This window comes from Coffea arabica, chromosome 7e, assembly GCF_036785885.1.
Source record: "Coffea arabica cultivar ET-39 chromosome 7e, Coffea Arabica ET-39 HiFi, whole genome shotgun sequence".
In the NCBI taxonomy this organism is placed as follows: domain Eukaryota; kingdom Viridiplantae; phylum Streptophyta; class Magnoliopsida; order Gentianales; family Rubiaceae; genus Coffea; species Coffea arabica.
In genome coordinates, this window is record NC_092323.1 from 46,943,870 (window position 1) to 46,964,778 (window position 20,909).

At 34.7% G+C, this 20,909-nt stretch overlaps 1 protein-coding gene and 1 long non-coding RNA gene across 3 annotated transcripts; one reads left to right on the forward strand and one right to left on the reverse strand.

The window, feature by feature from the left end:
• Positions 1-986: 986 nt before the first annotated feature.
• On the forward strand, positions 987-3,485 carry LOC140011416 (uncharacterized). Its single transcript, XR_011818569.1, has 2 exons — positions 987-1,500; positions 2,922-3,485. It is a non-coding gene; the product is annotated as an uncharacterized lncRNA (long non-coding RNA).
• A 4,581-nt stretch (positions 3,486-8,066) lies between these two features.
• Positions 8,067-19,135, reverse strand: LOC113701908 (uncharacterized). 2 transcript variants are annotated; one of them, XR_011818376.1, is made up of 4 exons: positions 16,865-19,135; positions 15,297-15,493; positions 14,409-14,505; positions 8,067-8,391 (listed from the first exon to the last, which is right to left on the reverse strand). XR_011818376.1 is itself a non-coding variant. In XM_027222802.2 (3 exons), exons 1-3 carry the CDS (start codon positions 18,956-18,958, stop codon positions 8,277-8,279), a joined length of 2,406 nt encoding a protein of 801 aa, XP_027078603.1. In that variant the 5' UTR covers positions 18,959-19,134; the 3' UTR covers positions 8,067-8,276. The 2 variants fall into 2 exon arrangements, 1 of the variants encoding a protein (XP_027078603.1); XM_027222802.2 differs by lacking the exon at positions 14,409-14,505 and having other exon boundaries at positions 16,865-19,134.
• Positions 19,136-20,909: the final 1,774 nt, after the last annotated feature.

Sequence of the window (20,909 nt, forward strand, 5' to 3'; positions counted from 1 at the left end):
CACTTTGCTTTCTTGAACTTATATCACTTTCCTACTTTGTAACCTAAACTTCAGTTTTAAGCACTTGCATCCTAATTCTCAATTTTATAAACTTTACACCCTAAATGCTGAAATTTATCCTATTTAAATTTAATCAATGATAATGTTATAAAATTAATAAAATAGAGGGCCCTACAAATCAATGACATTGTGTGAAAGTCATCAAAAGGAGCCAAGAGATCACAATTAGAATAACATGATATGTTGTCATTAAATTCCACTATTCTTTATCTCATTAATTCTGCTAACGAATTAGCGATTGTCACTATATAAAACAATTATTATTGTCATTCCTTTTCATTGTATTAGTTTTACTAGCATTATCATTGATTGGATTTAAATATGACAAACATTAGAGTCTATAGTATGAAGTATCTAAAATTAAGAGTTTAGAGTGTAAAGAGTATAAAATTAAAGTTTATGGTGCTAAGTAGGAAAACAACCCAAGTTTATAGGTGCAAAAGTGGAAGTCCATGTCAAACTATTACAAATTACTCCTGCCATCCCATTGGTAGTGTCGTGTTTTCCTTTTTTAACTATCCCAAAATCATGATCACATACCTAAATTGGCAAACAATCTCTCTCTTAGTTTCCATATTTATCCCTTGTTACCCAGGACAGAAGACTACATTTATTGTTAGTTGGTTTACATTTGAGTTTAATATGATTGTCAGGTTTCTATGCATATTGTGCACATTACCTTCACTAAACCTAATTGCTTTCGGACGAGTAGCGAAATGAGTCATGTACAAGTCATGTACAAGTCATCTTCAAGGGATATAAATGGAAAACGTAGCGAAATGAGTCATGTACAAGTCACTGGGCAAAAAAAATACGAATTCCAAAAGATCATTAGTTTTGGGATGGAGGGAATAGTAAACAACTTACCACCACCTATATACAGTGTTCTCAAACTCGGATTGGACCAGCTAGTCGAACCGATCGAACTGAAAACCAGCCAATTAATCGGTCTGAATCATAGTAAAAAATTGAAAGTTATAAAACTCGGTCAAATACGATCAAAACCCAGGTTTGACCGATGAACTGGTAAAATCCTTTAAACCTGGTTTCTTTAGTGTTTTGACTCTTAACCAGTCCAACTTTAGTTGATCGATTAAAGAAACAAAAAAAGAGGAAAAACCCAACCAAAGTTACCAAACAAGATTCTCCTCTGTCATTCTTCTCCAAGACTCAAACCCTAGCTCCTCCACCAAACCACCATCGTTGCTACCAACAGGTCGTCCACCGTCACTGGAATTCATCATCTCTACTACCACCGCTCCTCTAGTGTTAATTTTTAGACTTCAGTTTCAAGCCTCCAGCACTAGCTCGTCTCCTATTTGGTTCTACCTTCTTAGTCGTTGTTCCTCCACCGCTACCGCTCCTCAACGATTGCAGCTGCTGTTGTTCAAGCCTTTGTTTCAGACTTCAAGTTCATGCCACTGCAGCCAACTGCTATAGGTAATTTTCGTCAATTTTTCAAGCCTTAATTTCTTAACACTATCTTTAGGTATGAACGTAGAAATCTTGGAGGATTTGTACTCAACGTCCATCTGTTTTCTTGTCTCATGCTTATGAACTAGGAATTGAAATTTCTGAATTTGAGGTAGATAATGTAAGTTAATTTGAACACTTGAACACTCAGCACAAGTGGGCTATCGCCTATCAATACTAGGTTCATTTGTTTCATTTATGTTTTTATTATCTAGATGGCAACCACGAAGTCTGGTAAATACTAGATGGAAACAAAAGGATTTGACTGTCAAGAATATCTTTCCCATAAAGTTTAATCTTATTGCTATGCAAATTTACTATGTGTTTCCTATGCTTCCATTACATTGATATTATCCTTTTTACATTCTTGAGTAGAATGAAGTATGTAGTTTGCTGATTGATGATTGATGATGTAGCCTACCTATGTTACTTGTAACCCAATTTTGGACTCTTTTCTCCTTTTTCTTGACATTGCGTCTTCTATAGATTTTGAATAATACTACTAGATATACTTTTAACTCTATACTCAAAGCTTACTAGAACTAGAATTCCAATTTACCCTCAAATATCCGAGTCGTGTCATCATCTAGTAGACATGCATAATAATTATTTAATTAATAATTTATTCTTGTTTATTTTTTTTGAATCTTGTTATTTATGAGTATTTAAATGGTTTATAGATAAGAAAGACACAAATATTGTGCAACTTGATGATATCAACTTGGAAAGTTATTAAATTGGAGATAAAGATGAAGATGAAGCATGGCTTAAATAGTTCTAAAATGTGTGTTATTTCAAAGTATTATGAATAAACTTGTTACTTTATTTGGATTTGTATTTGTCAAGGATTGAAGATGTATGAGATTTCTATTGTGCAAATTTTGTAAGTTTGGATGAATTTAGTTAACTGTTTGGTGAATTGGATATAATATATATATATATGATGTATTTATGATATTATCCGGTTCGACCTCCGATCGAATACGATCGAATCCATTGACCTCTAATCTTTGAAGTCAGCCAAGTCGATCCCCAATCCGAGTCTGAAAACATAGCCTTTATGCATATAAATTATAATTTCATCCACAACTCGTCACTTCTGAAGGGAAGAGTTGTCAAATCGCAACCGCTTTGTCAATAGGAAAAAGAACCCACCTGGCGGGGCTTAGTGACTTGTCTAGCCTCTTGTACTATCGAACTTTTAATATTTGGCTAGAAGATTAGATTGATGGATTGGGAATAGCCCATTTTTGTTTGTTCGCTATGTGATGGAGTGGGAATAGCCCCATTTTGGTTTGTTTGCTATGTGTTGGATGAATTGCGTCAGACAAATTCAAGTGATTTCTAGACTTTCTTCTTGGTGTTAATCTTAGTTTTCACGGTTTCAGATTACCAAACAGTCCATGGCTGAAGGGGCTAGAACCAAGCGACACGACAAACTGGTAAGTAATGAAGTTTCTGAAGGAGAACAGGCTGTTTCTTTGCTGGATGCTAAGATTGACCCTCTCACCCAGAAATTCAATGATTTGTTGGGCTTTGTCAAATGTAATGTCAAAGGAACTTGAGGAAATTTCATCTCATGTGAAGGATCTTTTGAACCATGGAAAGAGAAAAGATGATGAGAGCAATCCATTTTCTCCAAGAGTCCCGTCTGAGTGGGACATTTTGTTAAGGAGGACGAGAACTGTTGATGACTATGTCTGTGAACTTGATGAGTTGATACATTCCATGGATTGCTGTTTGACAGAAGAAAAACAAATGGGCACCAAGAAGAAATTCGATGTGCATTTCGTGACTTTAAACTAGAGACTGCTTACGATGCTTACGAGCTTGCATGTATGCAAGAATTGTCACTTCGACTACGAAAAAGAAGTCCATCTTGTAAGATTTTTCAGGATCCCAATATCAGATATTTGAATACAACTATAATATAAATACGTACCATTCTCCGACGATAGAACTATAATATAAACGCGTACCGTTTTTCGATGATAGACTAAGAAATTGAGAGATGTGTGACAATCTTGATCGGCACGTGCCTTGCATAGGTGGCTCATTCTCCCTCTCCAAGTTCTGTATGGCAGCTATCAATGGGATAGGTTACTCTAGCAATATGATGCTAGTGTTTTTTATGAGAGAGAGAGTTCTAGCCTTTTATAACTGCAGTTGGACCTCCCGGTAACCCTAATTTGAACAAAAGATTTTATATCTTGCATGTCACACCAAATAAATGATTGAGACAGACCTAAGCCCCAACTGTAATGGATCATACTATAGTGGGCATCGATCTTCAGCTAACCCATTTTGACAAAGCAAATATAATCAGTAGAAGCTCAAATTAGAAAATAATTCTGACATTCTCCCACTTGGAGAATACTGATTATTTTAAACTTGATTTTGAAAGCATTTGAAACGTTAATTTCAAAATAGTTTTAGAAAATGACTCTAGGATTAAACATAACTTTAGTGGCCACTCTAAGAAAATATCTCAATTCTGAATTTTGTCCAATAAGAGTACTTATATCGAACTATAGATGCCTTTACATCATTTCTTAATGTAGAACCTCCATAATTACAAATACTAATACTTCATCGACACAAATTTTATAGTTCGCTAAAATGTAGCGTATTTTGACTCACATGATCCAAAAGTAATATAATCAAGTCAAAACCACATTCAGTTCATTTTATTGTCTAAAACCGACTCTGTACACGACTCGCTTCCACTTTAGTGCTCCGTAACTGGAGCCACTTCACAAAAGAAGCATGTGCAAGATATTCATCCACTTAACAACTTCTAGTCCGAAGTCACTTCATGAATGAATCAATCACTGTACAGCTTTTACTGAATACTCATATGAGCTCATGTATGCACATATATGAATAAATCATACTCATAACTGCATAAATCAGGGAATGAAACCATTGTCAAATTAAATACCTGTAAATTGTATGCACCAAAGTCATGAGTTATTTATAACTCCCACTTATAGGTGGCAAATTAACCCATTTAATTAAATTTACCCATACCCATCCATAAATAGATGGATATGGGTATTTTAAATTTTTGCATATGGGTATAAATGGGTTACCCAATAATACTCATTTAATAATTAAATGAGTATTATTGGGTAACCTATCAAATCCAATTAACCCATTTAGAATTGTTTTCTCCCAAATCTCCTCTCTTCCCCCGCTCATTTTTTTTTTCAGATTTTTCATTTTGTTATGATGTTAACTACTTTTGTTTCATTATTATTATTATTTGTTGGATTTATTTTATCATTTTATTTTCTCTTAATTTTTTAACTTACTCATTCTTTAGCATTACCAATTTATAATGAGTTTTAGCCTCTTTTCCTACATTTCCAAAATGAAATTTTAAATTTACACATGAAAAAAATATTAGGGGTTCAAAATTTTTAGATTAAGTTTTTATGTCAATTTTTATAGTACTTAATTTAAATTTTTATATTCTTATTATTCAATTATTAAATAGTATGTAATTTTGCGACATAGAGTACGGATAGGAAAAAAATTGATAATTAGGTTTATTGAACATTATAAGTAAATATTTAAAACTAATGATGGGTGCAAAGAATGGTATAAATTGATAACTTAGTTTGCAAAAATGAATTTAAATGAGTTTACAAAAAGTTAAAATAAATGGGTTATAAATGGATAATTGGATTACCCAATTCATTTTTTGACTTACCCATTTATACCCATCTAATTAAATGGGTATAAATGGGTTGACTCACTTATACCCATTACCCATTTTACCCAACCCAAATCCGTCTAAGTCACCCATTTTGACACATCTACTCCCACTCACTAAGTACAACAAATAAAATGCACCATGTATTCAACTTACTTGTCAAACTTTTATGGTGTAAGCAACTTTGTCAATAATTATTAAACGTTTAATCATTGCAATGAGTTTATAAACCACATTACACTTATCAACCCATTTCATTACTTAAAAGAACTGTAAACACTATAAACATCCATATCAAACAATTCAAAATTTAGTGCTCAATATTGTGAACACAGCAGCGAAAACATCAAACCTGATCCAGAGATGGAATAAAGAAAAACATAAGCCCTTAATACAAACTTGCTCAACATGAGCCCCTAGAGTGTTAAGATAGATATAACCTCCATTCCAGAGGATATTAATTAACTTAATTGTCCATAAGACTATTTGTCTAAACTACATTTAAGATTTCTGAATGCTCAAAGAAAACAAGCGATCTTTAGTTTCTTAAAACTTTAATAATCCATTAGCAAATACACGTTTGAAAATACACAATGTATTTGAAACGAGTTCTTCTCCAAATCTATACAATGAATCTAGACTTTTTAATTTGTAACTGAAATATGAGGTGAAATTCCTATTAACGTTGGTATTTTAATATTCCTAGTTTCTTAGCCTATATATAAGGCATCTATCAACCAAACCATATACATACTTTGCTATCTCTATACTACCTCCTATTTTTCTTTAACTACTATAAGAGTTTATAGGGCAAAGATTAGTGTTAGTGTGAGGTTTCTGTCTTATTCCAATAGTGTAGATTGGAGTAGACTACAGTGTACAAAAGGCTGGGCTGTTGTATCTGGGAGGCGACATGCTGAGACCTACTACACCGGAGGATACTCCGTAGGGGCGCGAATCGTCTTAAAGAGAGCAACTTGGTCGGTGCCTCAACCCATGCCAAATTAACATTTTTATGGTACAAATTATTTGCATTTTTAATGCAATATTGAGGTATGAATTTTTGTTAATTTATTTGTTAAATTTTATTAGAGAAATTATTGTTACTTGTATGATTTATTTTGGTCTAAAACCAACAGGTGGCTATAAGGAAGTGGAGCAGGTTCAGATGTCCTAAGTTTAAGTGGATGATGCACGGTCATGAATTTGTAGTTGATGCGAGAATCGCGGAGCTAAGACCTTGTGATTTCTTGTTAGGACAAGACTGGATGGAATGTTACCCGATTCTCAAGATGAGTTTCAACCAACCTACCGTTTTAGTGGTGAAGGAAGGAAAGATAGTCGAGTTGCATGGTTTGAGTGGGTCAGTTACCTCTGAGACTATGAACAAGAACAAGAACAAGAAGGAACTGCAAAATGGTTGACTGGTTGAGTGTTCTATGTTTAGGTGGATCAGAAGAAACTAGATGTTCGTTAAATGGATTTCTTAGATCTTTACATCCATAAAGCTGGTTATAACACCAGAATTTGAATATCAAGGCCTTCCCACTATTTTGTTAGCCATCATATTTCTAACTGGTCAGAGGAGTTTTGTGCATGTCACTTGAACGTATCTGCCTTGGATCCCCTTGACTTACCTTTTTGCAAGCAGCACAATCGTGTCATGTAACAGACAGAATATGTAACATAGGAGGAAGGGACGAGAATGGCCTTCTTCTTCGGTATTTCGTCTCTAACCTATCTTCTTCTTTGGTTCAGTGGCTGTGTTCTCTTCTTTTGTGCTTAGATTGTAACTTTTTGTTCGACTGGAATACTACTAGTATTTCTATCCAAGTTCTAGTCGCTACTGTTTTTGTTTATGAGTTGATCCTCTGAGTTGCTTTAGTATGCGAAATTGCTGTTCAGATGCATCATTTTAGCGGCATGTATCTTAGACCACGTTTTTACTGTGGATAATTATAGAATAAACTCGTTCTATTCTAGCTTTATTTTTTTTACCCATTTCACATTCACATTTTTTGTTTTTTGTTTTTTGTTTTTTTGGCCTGTGAGATAGGATTTTGTTGCTTATTTGTCCATAACTGTCTGAAATAGTCTGTGCACTGAATCTCTCACCCCGAATTTCCAAGGAAAGGTGAAAATATTGCTTGAAGCAGAATTTCCAGGGAGACCTATTGGTAAAACACAAAGGAAAAAGCAAAATTACAGCGTTTTTAGCAGAGAGATGCTACAACAATCAGCAATTTTATCTCCATCCCTTTACCGTTAGGGATTTGTCCCTAGAGTTCATTTGCCATTTCCAGGTATCAGTCATGCTACTTGCTGGGATTTTCCTCATGAAGCTATATTCTTTACACCACAAGCTTTCAGATGCTGAATACTAGGACGGTATGCAAGCGTGCTTTTTGAGAAGACATAACACTCATGGCCGCATGGTTCAATAAAGCAAACTCAGGAATCAAAACAAATAAGGAGACCATAATGGAAGCAAAAGTCTTGATACTGATCAATCAGGCCCCAAAAATCATCAAGGGTTAATGATAATACTAGAAGCAGCATTTCTGGCATAGACCTGTGTCTACTTTTATAGATCACGCTTGCTTTCACCTTTTCTAAAACTCCTATTCGGAAGCTTAACGTGCTAGCACTTGGACCTTTGAGTAACACAGACCAGTTCTATGCAAGAAATTTCCTGCAAATCATCATATGGTCAACCAGTGACCCTAACCATTAGGAACACTCTGGTGCCCCAAGGCCAGACATCCATACCATGTGTATACAAGTCTAGCTAATCTAGAGAACGGGGAACACATCATTACTTAGAAACTGGATTATCCAAAACCAAAACCAACGTTTTCATATACAAGATGGAATGAGACCATACTTTGGAAGCCTAAACTGCTATGCTTCACTATCAAGATCAACCTGGCAGAAAGAGAGAAATGAGGAAACCAAAACGATACGGCGAGATTCCTATCTTTTTAAGTTAGAATGCACAAAAATGCGACATCTTTTTGCTTAAGTTTTATGTCGCACAACCTGCCCGAAGGAAATCCCAGTACTCATTTAGCTTGTGGTCTGATGGTGTGACGCGATCCCACTTTCCTGTGCAGAATATGGCATATGCATCAGCTGCATACCTGGCCAAAAAAAGAATATCAGTTTAATTGACGCCAAATTTGAGAAACTCTTTTATACAAGTCAATGATCTACAGGGTTTGTGTACATTTTGGGTTTTCTACAGCTATGGTACAGCCAAAATCCTGAGAGTGAGAAAAATAACTTGTACCATAAGGTATGTCTGCACATGTGACACTGGCAAAATGTAGTGGAATACGTTTCAATTTTGACCATGTCATATAATTAAAAATCTGCCAGCCACTTTGACTTTTGATTGAAAGGTTATCAAGACAAGAATTACTAAAAATACAAACATTTACCATACCCTCATTAAGCAATTCTACCAGCAAAAACAAGAACATGTTACCATAGGCACTCGCAAGGAAAGACTAGGATATGAAAATTATTTCCACCAACTGGGAATATAAATCAAACACCAGGACCCCTTATCTTGGGTCTCTGCTCGCAACTTCTTGCTGTCTAACCATTGACTCGAAAATCAGCACTTCTCAAATACAAAAACACCAATAACAAGAATGCACCTCTGAATTCAATTGCATATCCTTCTCTTATACGATTGAGTATTCATTTTATCAAGGTTTCATGAATCAAGACAAAAAATTTCAAGCTTTTCAATTCATTCATAGTTATTCAAGAATTGATTGAAGTCAGCAGTTACCACAAATAGAAGTCCCTTAGCTTTATTGTCCAGTCAAACTTAAGGGAAAACTACATAAGAAATCAAAAGGGGTTACAACTGTCATAGTTAATTGACTGCAACACATTAATTTGCCTGCTTCAGAAAAACACTGCTTGTTTCACTATCTTTTATGTGGTCTACCGTCCAGAAATATCATACCTTTAATTTTGATCCAAACAAATTGTCTGAAGCCTGGATAAAAGAGAGTCATCATATAAGGTTTGCAACTCTATCTCTGTTTGTATTTTGTGCAGGATTTTGGGAGTGGGGAACTACCAACTCTGTTGACACCAAAACTGGGCTACCCCTTTTTCCTTAATTTTTTCTTTTTAAGAAAAGTAAAATTTCAGCTGAAAGGTTTGACAAAAATGGGTGTCAATGTCAAACTTGGTAAAAATGCCTTCTTTTGTAAATTACCTATTATTCCAAGACAAAAAAAGTAATTGGTAACAACATGGTGCTTGTCAGTAAGGAAGATTAATTTCAGGAGACAAAAGGTACTTTTGCTTGTTTAACAATGTTAACATCATAGAAAGCACAAAAAAAAAAGATTAGAGAGGGAGAGAAACAGGACAATCAAATGTGAACAAGATGCTTTCAAATGCAAATTATGCTGTTCAGATAAAAAAATTTAAGGCAAATAATCATGTTTACGCATTTCATTATTTCAGAACAATCAAAATCTACAATCACTACACATCCACATACCCTTGGTAACAGCATTTTGTTCCACTAACATGATTCAATAGTCTAAAACATCTTTTAATTTCTATTCTAGCATATAACACCTCCATAAAAAATTTACTTTAACGTAAGTACATAATTGGCAACCAATTACGCAAATTGATAGAACCACATATCAATCTAAAAAATGAGAAACCGTAAAATCTATTGAGAAACCATAAAATCTATGGAGCAAGATAAGTGGAATGAAGCACGTTCACCAAAAAGGCAAGAACCTTCAGTGAATCAGGTTATTCAAAAAGTTATCAACAGCTTCAAGCAATTTCTAACGGACAGACACCAAAAGATCAAGAACAAAGTGAGATGACTGTAGATTTGTGTCTTCATACACTTCCTGCATCCAGCCTCCCTCCCCCCCCCCCCCCCCGCGGGCTCTCTCTCTCTCTCTCTTCCCTTCTAACTTCACCAGGAAGATGTAAAATGACTAAGGAAAATTAAGTATTGGCTCTTATGACTGTTCACAAAAATGAAAATAGTTTCCACTAAAATAATGCAATTCGAAACTTAATGTGGATACTTCTACCATGCTTCCCTCTGCACTCACACAGAGTATATCAGAAAGTTGTTCTGGTGAGTGTTTCCATTTTATTCGGGCAAAAATACAGGATACCAATTCAAACTAGGTGTAAGTTCCCAATACTATTGACTCCAAGATTCTACCCTTAAATCTGTATTCTGTGCTAAATGAGCCGAATAGACTAGAAACTCTTAGGTGCAAATGATTTAGACATTTTAAAAAAGCTTTATGTCCTCTATTATCTAATTAAATTGTCAACATACAGTTTTCCAATTTTTCTTCTTCCTTCTATATTTCCTATTAATCTAATACATTTCTGCAGTAGCATCCCTAAGCTAATCCATTCACATTCTCAATTCAGCCACTAGAGCATCATAGCTCCATCCTTTCAAATCAGACACTATCACCTATTCTACGTTAAACTGCATCTTAAACACAGAAGATTGTGCCAATCAAGGGACGAAGAAAGGGGAAGAGCCTGAGATGGTACTGAACAATAGTTCCTACCCAAAGGAAAAGTTGAATTTTCCCCCCTTTTTGGTTGCTAGAAAATGACAGTTGGATTTGTTGGCGAGCTTGTACTGACAGGGTAGAAGTCATGCAGAAGGCAGGGGAAGTCTCAAACCCTTTTAGCTCAGGAATTGTAAGTTGAAATGGAGAATACAATTTAAAAACTAGAGAAAAATAACTTATTAAAGAATGATAGTGAACTGAGAAAATTGCAATGAAAGAACTTGAGAAAATTTGGCAGCAATTCAGACTGACTTCCTCCCTCATCATTCATTCATCCAACTCCCATTTCTAACCAATGGTAACCAACAACTGTGCCTAACCGCAAATAATTGACTCAGTAACTAACTGTATCTAATTGACAGCTATGTAACTTAGTCTTGCTGAGTCAGCATTCGATTAACTGCCAACCAATTGCAATTCAAAAAAGTACAATTCAAGCATAGGATAAAACCATTTTAGCAAGCAACATCTCGGTTGAATGGTTCTGATGTGGTTTTGTGTAATGGATAAAGCTTGGTTGTAGCAGGATGGAGTAGCAATTATGGAGGTCGACAACAATGCAATGGAGGCACACGAGTCTAAAAGGGTGAATGCAGGAAGTTGGAAGGTGGGAGAACAGAAAGATCAAATGGTCATACATCTTCAGATATAGGTGGAGGAGTACAGGGTGCAAATATGTTTGGAGGAGTAATGTTACATCTTAAAGTGCAAACAGGGAAAAAGGTATAAGATTTGAAAATTATTTACTATTTAGTAAAATCAGTCTCATAAAAACACATCATTTGCATACTAAAAGATGCAAGAAGCAGCAGGCAGACGAAGCATAATGAAAGGACAAGAAGAGGGAAGAGAGGCATTGAGCTTGACAACTCTTCATTTTAAAGGCCTGACCTCATTAAGCAACAGTATGTACCACATTGCCTAAAATGCAGAAAAGTTGTTTTGCAGGAAATCAACTTTGTTTAGACGATATATTCACTACAATCAGAAAGCTAAAAACTTGTGAGACATGGTTTCAATTCTGGTTCAGGGTAATCCAAAAACTGCACAGGGAGCCTTCTTAGGTATATAATCTAGTTAGACACAAAGGATTATGCAGAGAAATTATCAGGACCAAAAATGTTAAACTGTTTCAAATGTTCTGTAATTGCTAAAACATTTTCTATTTTGACAAGGGTAGGGAAGGTCGTGCAAGAAAGAGCCACAACACCACCCATGACAAAATGGATCTGACCCACGGACTAATCCACGTACAGGGTAGTTATTGTATATTAATAGAGTAAGATAGAAAAGCTTTTACAACTGGTCCATGTTTTAAGGGGATACAGTACCACAAGTATTTGCAGAAAGACCAGAATAAAATTGGTTCTCCTCTGACCAAGTAGGATGACTTATAAATGGTCCTTAAAAGTAAATTTCCAACTATTAAATGCACAAGACTTGGGAGTAAGAATCATGATCACCAGCCAGTGGTACAAAGATTTGCTAGATTTCATAAACAACTTCAAAGGAAAGAAAAGACTACAAGAAGGAAGAAATTGAACTCGTAGACTAATAAAAAAATACAGAATGAATCAGACTCCAGCAGCACTTCCAGGAAAGCTTTTGAAATAGAAGTATTGCAAAATCTTCCAATAGAGGTGGCAAGAAAGGGGAATTGGTCAAAGTTCACATTCTGCATTTGCAGTACATGCTGGTGAAGAAATGGGTCAACAATGGTTCAGTAACATATTGCCTATAAATATAAAAAATTAGTTATAGTCTAAGTCTGGAGATTTCTAGCACAGCTTGCCCAGTCTGGTTCCTTGTAATTGAATTTGGCTATACTCTTTAGAATCAATTAAACCCTTAATAATTCCAGAAATCAAATATGTTAAGCCACTAGATGTTTCATAGTAGTGCTGTTCAAATGTCGTGCCACTCTAGAAGGAAATAAGAAACACCATCAAAGGAGTTTACTATGACATACTTTGAGAGTGCCAACACAAAATTTCTAGATGCAAGGATTAAGTTGTTTTCATCTTTCCCAATAGGTTCTTTTTACGTGTTTCAAATAATAGCTTCCATTGCTTGCCAGGAATTCTGCTAATTTAATTTTCGAGGAGGAGTTTCTGTGTTTTATCATCAATACTAATTTAATGACTAAAAAAGATAAAGCGCAAATTTTGTTTCAAGTACTAGCTTCTATTGCTTGTCAAGAATTCTGCCATGTTAATTTTCAAGGAGGAGTTTGTGCGTTTCATCATCAATATTAATTTAACAACTAAAAACAGTGCAGCGCAAATTTGCAAGTTGATATAATCAATTAGTTAGATTTTCAAGTTCTTTTCTGGAGTATACAGTTTTCTTTTAGGGATAATTTTAGAAACCTCCCCTGAGGTTTTTGACAATTGCAGAGATCTCCCCTCAAGTTTATTAAATTACACCTGCCTCCCTTACTTTTACTGTTCATATAATAATATAAACCCAAAAGGCTATATTTTTTCTCAAAAATCCAAAACTACCCTTTCTGTACAAAAACAAAAAATATTTTGACAATTGCCTTCTTCCATGTTTCCGCCAAAGCCACTATACTAACAAACCAGCCTAGCAAACACTCTAATGCCAAATTCTAAACCTTCATCATCATAGTCATAAAATTGCTCCTCCCAAAGCATGCGTCCAACCTTGAAGGTTTGTTCCATCCTTCAGATATATTCTCACCATATGGTTCCATAGAACGGCCAAGCTTACAATCAACTGCTCTTATGTTTGCTTAATCTTCAACATAGGATGCCATGTTTTGATTCCATACAAGTGGCTCTACTCCTACTACATGAGCCACATTATGGCCTCGAAGAAAATCCTCAGGGGAGATTTACGCATTCATGGGATTAATCAAGTTTAAGAGAAGGAAAGGCATCATTATGACTATAGACATATTAAAGAAATTCATTTTGACGAAAACCAAAATTCTATTCACGACTAATCACACCCCAAATTTCATGGAAAACAGGTAAGGTTGACATGACAGTGGGCAATAATTTCTGGCCAGGGAGGAGTTGGATTTTTTTCTCTCCTCTATGCATGTCGGGATTCTAAAAAGGAGGCATTAGATTTGCTAGTGAGATGCAGCGACTTGTAATAAAAGGGTGGAGGCAGGTGCAAGGGGCTAGTAGAGTGGTGATCGGGGTTTGGCTTGGTGGAAAATGTAGCTTAGTAGAGTGGAGTGACAGGAATGGGAATTGACAACTGGGATATGGAGACGCATCATAGGGAGTCAAAATGTGGAAATGCAGGGAGCTGGGAGATTGAGCAACAGAAAAAAAAATCAAATATTCAAATATATTCAGACATGGGGAGGCAGGTGCAAATATTTTTGGAGGAGTAATCCGACATGTTACAATGAAAACAAGTAAAAAGGCAAAAAACTAGAAGCATATTTACTATTTAGTAAAATCAGTCTCATAAAAGAATGTCAAATCCCAGGTTCATGTTTTTCCTCACACTACCGTTCTCCACATGCATGATTACCATCCTCCCTTTCAACAATAAGGAAAAGTTATGCTTGATTGTGCTTATACCTATAGAGGTTCCTTTTCTGGAAGATCCATAATAATGAGAAAGGCCGGTCACGTCAGAGACATCAATCAGATTCAAGGATAACACCCTCTTTTTTAGCTGTAGCAAATGAAGAAAGCATTGACCCCAGAAGAAGCAGGAGGCAGCAGAAGAAGTTGTACAAGAGCAAATTGAAAGAGGACACAGCAGACAAGAAGATAGAGAGAAGCAGAAGTAGGAACAGGTAGTACACTATTTGCAAAAACTTCCAGTATCTATCCATAACCGTCACCATTATATCTTGTCACAATTGACCCCCTTTGGATATACATTTACCAGCATCAATGTAAGGTAATGCCACAGTTGAATTACCCACCTGCCAAAATTTGGCTCTGGATTGCTCCAAAAGCAATGTGCCATTAACTGTGGTGAACTATCACAAAAATAAGAAGAGGACATGCTAATGTAAATAAAACTATTTTCCTCTGTTATTAGAGAGAGAGACAGAGAAGGCCATGAAAGAAACAAGTTCGTAATTGAGATTTCAAATTTGTTTGAAAAGTTAAAAAGCAATCAATGAACTTGCAGAAATAAAAGGTTGAGGAAATTACTTTGAAGCCTTGAATATCTAGATTATAATTGTTACAGCACGCTGTAACACACTCCATGAGAAAAAAGGCATTGAAAGGGCTTAGAAAACTCTACAATAACATGCCAAATTTTCCCTTTCGCCTTCTAGGATGTCAATTACAAAATCAGAAATTATATGCCGAGCTTTATGCTTGCACTAAATATCAAACTCAGATACATGGAGAAAGGCTCCAATACATCTTCATGAGCAGTTGAATTGCTTCCAATTGGATTAAAAAGGGAAATTTACATTATCAATGTAAGAGGGTTTGCAAACTTACTTTCCTATACCATGCAGTTGTGTCACATGAGTCCAACTTTCTCCAAGATATTCCGCAGAGAAACGCTTAATCATCACTGCCCTCTTCCTATGCAAGCCTAAAGGTTGTATAATCTTTTCTATGTCCTCCGCAGAAATATGGCTTGCACTTTGAGCAGTTGGACACAGGGTGAAAAGCTCATCTATGACTCTTCTAACCTGCATGGAATTTTACCAAATATTAGACATATGTGGCATACGACCTTTTCAACAACAAATTCTCTCCACATCATTCATACAAAGTGCACTAGTACTTGGAATACTAGCTCTTAATTCTGAAACAACAGTGTATTAAGCATAAATTATAGACTAGGAATAAAACACATCGACTACTGCAAAACAGAATATGTTATCAGGAAAAAAATCCCACTCCCTTTTCCTTCTGAAATCTTGGCAAAAATTTAAACTACATTCCTCCAATAGAATTTTAGGGGACACAAAGAAAAACGATGGTTTATCATTTAACAGTTTGGAAAGTGGAAAATGAATTTCGGTGGGTTCTGTCAGAGAATGATCCTCCCTTCTTCAGCCCATTTTAAAGAACTGGAAATTCAATTGCTAAAAATATAAACCAAATGAAGGCCTATTCCCTACCTCAAAAAAGTTAGAACAGGAAAGAAGCAGATATGACATGAGTATCATCTCTTCTTGGCATTAGCATGCTTCCTTCAGTAGAAAGGGTACTTTAAGGAGCTTCTCTCCAATTAAACAAATAGGTTTTAGTTTCCCAATGATGTATTGCTGCTCAAGAGCCAGATACAACTCAAATACCTTTCCTTAGTGGCATCTGCTTCTGTCCTTGAGGAGTAGTTGTAACTTCAGAAACTTTGTTCCATTAATCGCATTAAGTTACACATCCTCCCAACTCAATAAAAGCTCATAAATTGCAAATTGTACAGTGGATTCTCCCTGCAAGTTTCAATCTCTTTGTATTTTGTCCAAAAGGAAAGAAAAAAAAAACAACTTTTCTGGGACAGTCCCTATTAGCTATTGTGTTTTAGAAACATAAAGGATGCATGACGATCTGCAACCCCTAAATGGTCTTAATTAAATGCTAATATGTCTTGATGATTCCCTCAATTTCAATGATATGAACAGTATTGATCTGAATTGTTGGAATCAGCCAAATCAGGGAAAAGTAGAGATACGCATGGCAGCAGGCATGAAATTCTGTTAAGCAAAAGAAATTTGTTGACTAGTTTGGTGACAATTGTCAGGAAAATCTAACTATTGTGCAGAATGTATAGTTTCCCTGGAGCAACGAGAAGTATTTGGATAGTTTTATTCTATGTCCACACAGACCTGGTCAAAGAAACGATACAGATTAATAAAGTTCACCAGAATTAAGAAAAAGCATGTTCCAGAATAAGCATATTTCTCCTTATCTCATGCAGAGGAAGTGTCAAATGACCACAAGACGAAACTAAACAATTCTGCTTAATGAAGTGGGTAAACCAATTAGAAAAGATTCAATTCTAACAGACATGTCTGGACTCAAGTCGAAGCAAGAAACAGGAGTCAGTTAATAACCTGTAAACCTGTTGTGCAATTGAGAAGTATACAAATAACCAATACCCTCCAAGGATCATGAGCATGATTTTCCTGGAGTAGATTGAAAGGGGATCGTGGTGGCTTCCATGAGTTTTCCAAAGTCTTTCGTTGGTAAGCCTCATCTCGTTTCTGGGCATGAGAAAAAGCACGCTTTTTATCACGTTTACTTCGTTTTGGCAGAACTATGACTTCCACTGCATCTTCCCCCTTTGCCACCTCTCCATTATCTGTAGACTTAAAAAAGTAAGGAGAAACAACTCGAATTTCTTTCCTTGCTTTCTTTTGACCCTTTACACCACGTTTTCCCACCCCAGATGCAATCTCACCTTTTCTATTTACCAAATTCTTCTCCCCCAGCCGTGCCACTACTTCTTTTTTTGCTTTCTTCCGACCAACCTCTTGGTAACTTTTTCTTTTCTTTGGTCCAATACCACCATTATTTCCCGATCCATTTTCCAAATTCTTCTCCTCCCCCTGTGCCACTACTTCCTCACCCATAGACTTATCCACAGACTTGACAAAGTAAGGAGAAACAACTCGAATTTCTTTGCTCTCTTCCTTTTGGCCACCCTTTTCATTACCTTTTCTCTTCTGTGATGCAATCCCAACAATTTCTTTCTCATTCTTCAAACTCTCATCCCCTTGTTTCATGATCTTCTCAAAACAAGGCTGGCGAATTTGCCCACGTGAAGCATTTCTTTCAACTTTACTGCCCTTATAAGCAAACTGCGAAAATAAATTATCTAGTGCTTTGTTCATCGACTTACCTGGAACAGTAACCTCACTTCTGATACCAGACTCCATTGTCTCGGCAATACTGCTGCAATTCCTCTTTTTTTCCAGTCTCTTCTCATCACAAAAAAACCCAATTGGCCTCAAACAATTACTCAAATACTCCTGTTTCATCTCCTTCCCCTCTCCATCTCCAACCCTACCATCAACCAATGAATCCCAACCATTTTTCTCCAAAGTACTACCAATAATATTGCCTACTTTCACACCTAAATTATGCTCACCTTCCACCCTCTTTTCCACAGCATTAGCCCTGCATTTTTGTCTCCTCTCTTTTTTCTTTTCCCCAAAATTAACACCTAAAATCTCACCATTTCCACTTACCAAATTCTTCTCCTCCCCCTGTGCCACTGCTTCCCTATCTGCAGACTTGAGAAAGTAAGGAGAAACAACTCGAACTTCCTTTTTTGCTTTCTTCCGACCACCCTCTTCGCAACTTTTTCTTTTCCTTGATGCAATCCCACCGTTATTTCCAGATTCATTTTCCAAATTCTTCTCCTTCCCCAACAACACTACTTCCTTATCCACAGACTTGACAAAGTAAGGAGACACAACTCGAATTTCTTTGTTCGCTTTCTTTCGACCAACTTTTTCACCGCTTTTTCTCTTCCCTGATGCAATCCCAACCATTTCTGTCCCATTCTTCAAATGACCCTGTTCCCTCTCCAATTTCTCATCCCTCCGTTTCATGATTTTTTCAGCACAAGGCCGACGAATTTGCCAACAGGAAGCACTGCTTGCAACTTTACTGCCCTTATAAACAAACTTATCTAGTGCAGTGTTCATCGAAACCACCGAATCACCCGGAACATTATCCTGCCTTCTGATACCGGACTCCATTTTCTCGCCAACACTGCTGCAGTTCCTCTTTTCTTCCACGCTCTTCTCGTCACAGAAAAGCCCAATTGGCCTCGAAAAACTTCTCGAATCCTCCTGTTTCTTCTCCTTTCCCTCTCCATCTCCAACCCCATCATCAACCGATGATACCCATCCATTTTCCTCCAAATTACTACCAATAATATTACCCACTTCCACACCTAAATTATTCTCACCTTCCACCCTCTTTTCCACATCATCATCCCTACATTTTTTGCTACTCTTTTTTTTGTTTTCCCCAAAATTAACACCTAAACATCCACTACCCAGATTTTCCTTTAAATTAACCCCAAACCCACCATCAAAAGAACTCTTCTTCCTATTTTTCTTCCTCTTTTTCTCCTTATTTTCATCATCATGATCTTCATCATTACCATCAAAGGAGAGATTGGCTTTTAGCTTCATCTTTTTTTCACCTTCAGCAGGACTCTTCTTGGTTCCAAAAGGGTTTCATAGGAAAACAAACAAACAACAAAATAAAAAGTGACTTCTTTGTGGCGGGTCACTAGAAGGTGTTGGTATTTTACCGCTTTATGACCCCAAGCAGCCGGGAAATTGTGCGGGGCTGTTTCCATAACGAAAATTACACATGTTTAGTCCCTCATATTTAGACGAACATGTACTCCGTTTGGATTATCTGTTTTTGGGGTTGTTTTTCAAAACCAGCACCGTAGCATTTCATTTTTTAAATACAAATCCGTTTGGATTAGTTATTTTTGGGGTTATTTTTCAAAAACTATATGAAAAACTTTTACTGTAGATATTTTTTGAATTATTTTTAGAGGTATTTTTAAAACATATTTTTAAGTATTTTTATAATTTTTAATTTTTATATTTTTATATTTATATACATTTATGCATTTATAATACATTTATAAATATTTATAAATAAATATATTTATATAAAAATATTTAAATGTATTATATATATAATACATAATATAAATATATTTATATATGTATATTATTATAAATGTATAAATTATAAATGAATATTATATAAATGTATAAATGTATAATTTATAATTTATAATTTTTATATTTTTATATAAATATACATTTATGCATTTATAATACATTTATAAATAAATATATTTACATATTTATATAAAAATATATAAATGCATTATATATGTATTATATTATATATAATACATAATATAAATATATTTACAAATGTATAACTGTATATTATTATAAATGTATAAATTATAAATGAATATTAGATAAATTATAAATTAATATATTATAAATATATATTAATATTATGTATAAATGTATTAATATAATTAGTATAAATGTATTAATGTATTAATATTATGTATAAATGTAAAATTAATATTATGTATATTAATATAAATGTATAAATGTATTATAAATGTATTATATTATATATAATACATAATAGAAATATATATTATAAATATACATTAATATATATATTATGTATAAATGTACATTTATATAAATGTTAATATATATATTATATATTATATATTATATTATATATAATTTATATAATATATAATATTTATATAAATATATTATAAATATATAAAAATATTTATAATATGTATAAATACATATATAAATATATAATATATAAATGTTTAATATATATAATATACATTAATATTAATTATAAATATTATAATATTATAAATATGGTGTTTATATAATATTTCAATTTGTAATATTTATTATATATTTCATTATATAAATATTTATATAATTTATAATTTATAAATATATAATATATAATTTTCATTTTGTATAATATACATAATATTGTATATATATAATATAATATACATAATATACATTTATACATTATTACATATTATATATATTATATATTATAGATAACATTATTATACACAATAATGTACGTAATAATATTATACATTAATAATTTATATTGTCGCGCCCCACTTTTCGAATGAATGGTGTGAATGTGATGTGTGATGTGTGGTGTGAACGTGTGCAAAATGGAAAGTAAAAAGGCCATGGGACTTTGGAAAGCGACGATTTGGCCAAATGAAATTTTAAAAAGGGTTTTTTAAATATGAAGACGGAGTCGCCACTTGGTATAGATTTGGGGTGTACCAAGTCACCCAAAAAGTGTTTTTTAAAGACAAAGTAGTAAAACCCTTTTTAAAACGACTCCTAGTCCACGTAAGCCAAAGAAAAAGGTTCGGGGGTCACGTTTGACAAAGGGGAAGGCAAGGATAGAATCCAAGGCACCCCTTTGACCTAGCCAAGGCTAGTTGCGCGACTTAACCTTACCTTTCCTAATTTTCTACCCAATATATGTTCGCACGTTGGACATGACTATATGAATGCAAAACGGAAAGAA

Excerpts from the sequence above, each read along its gene's own strand:
- LOC113701908 (XM_027222802.2), bottom strand. The coding sequence starts at position 18,958 with ATGAAGCTAAAAGCCAATCTCTCCTTTGATGGTAATGATGAAGATCAT. Across the intron at positions 15,494-16,864 it reads ATTGCACAACAGGTTTACAG|GTTAGAAGAGTCATAGATGA; the intron begins GTTATTAACTGA and ends AATTCCATGCAG. Across the intron at positions 8,392-15,296 it reads CAACTGCATGGTATAGGAAA|GTATGCAGCTGATGCATATG; the intron begins GTAAGTTTGCAA and ends TTTTTTGGCCAG.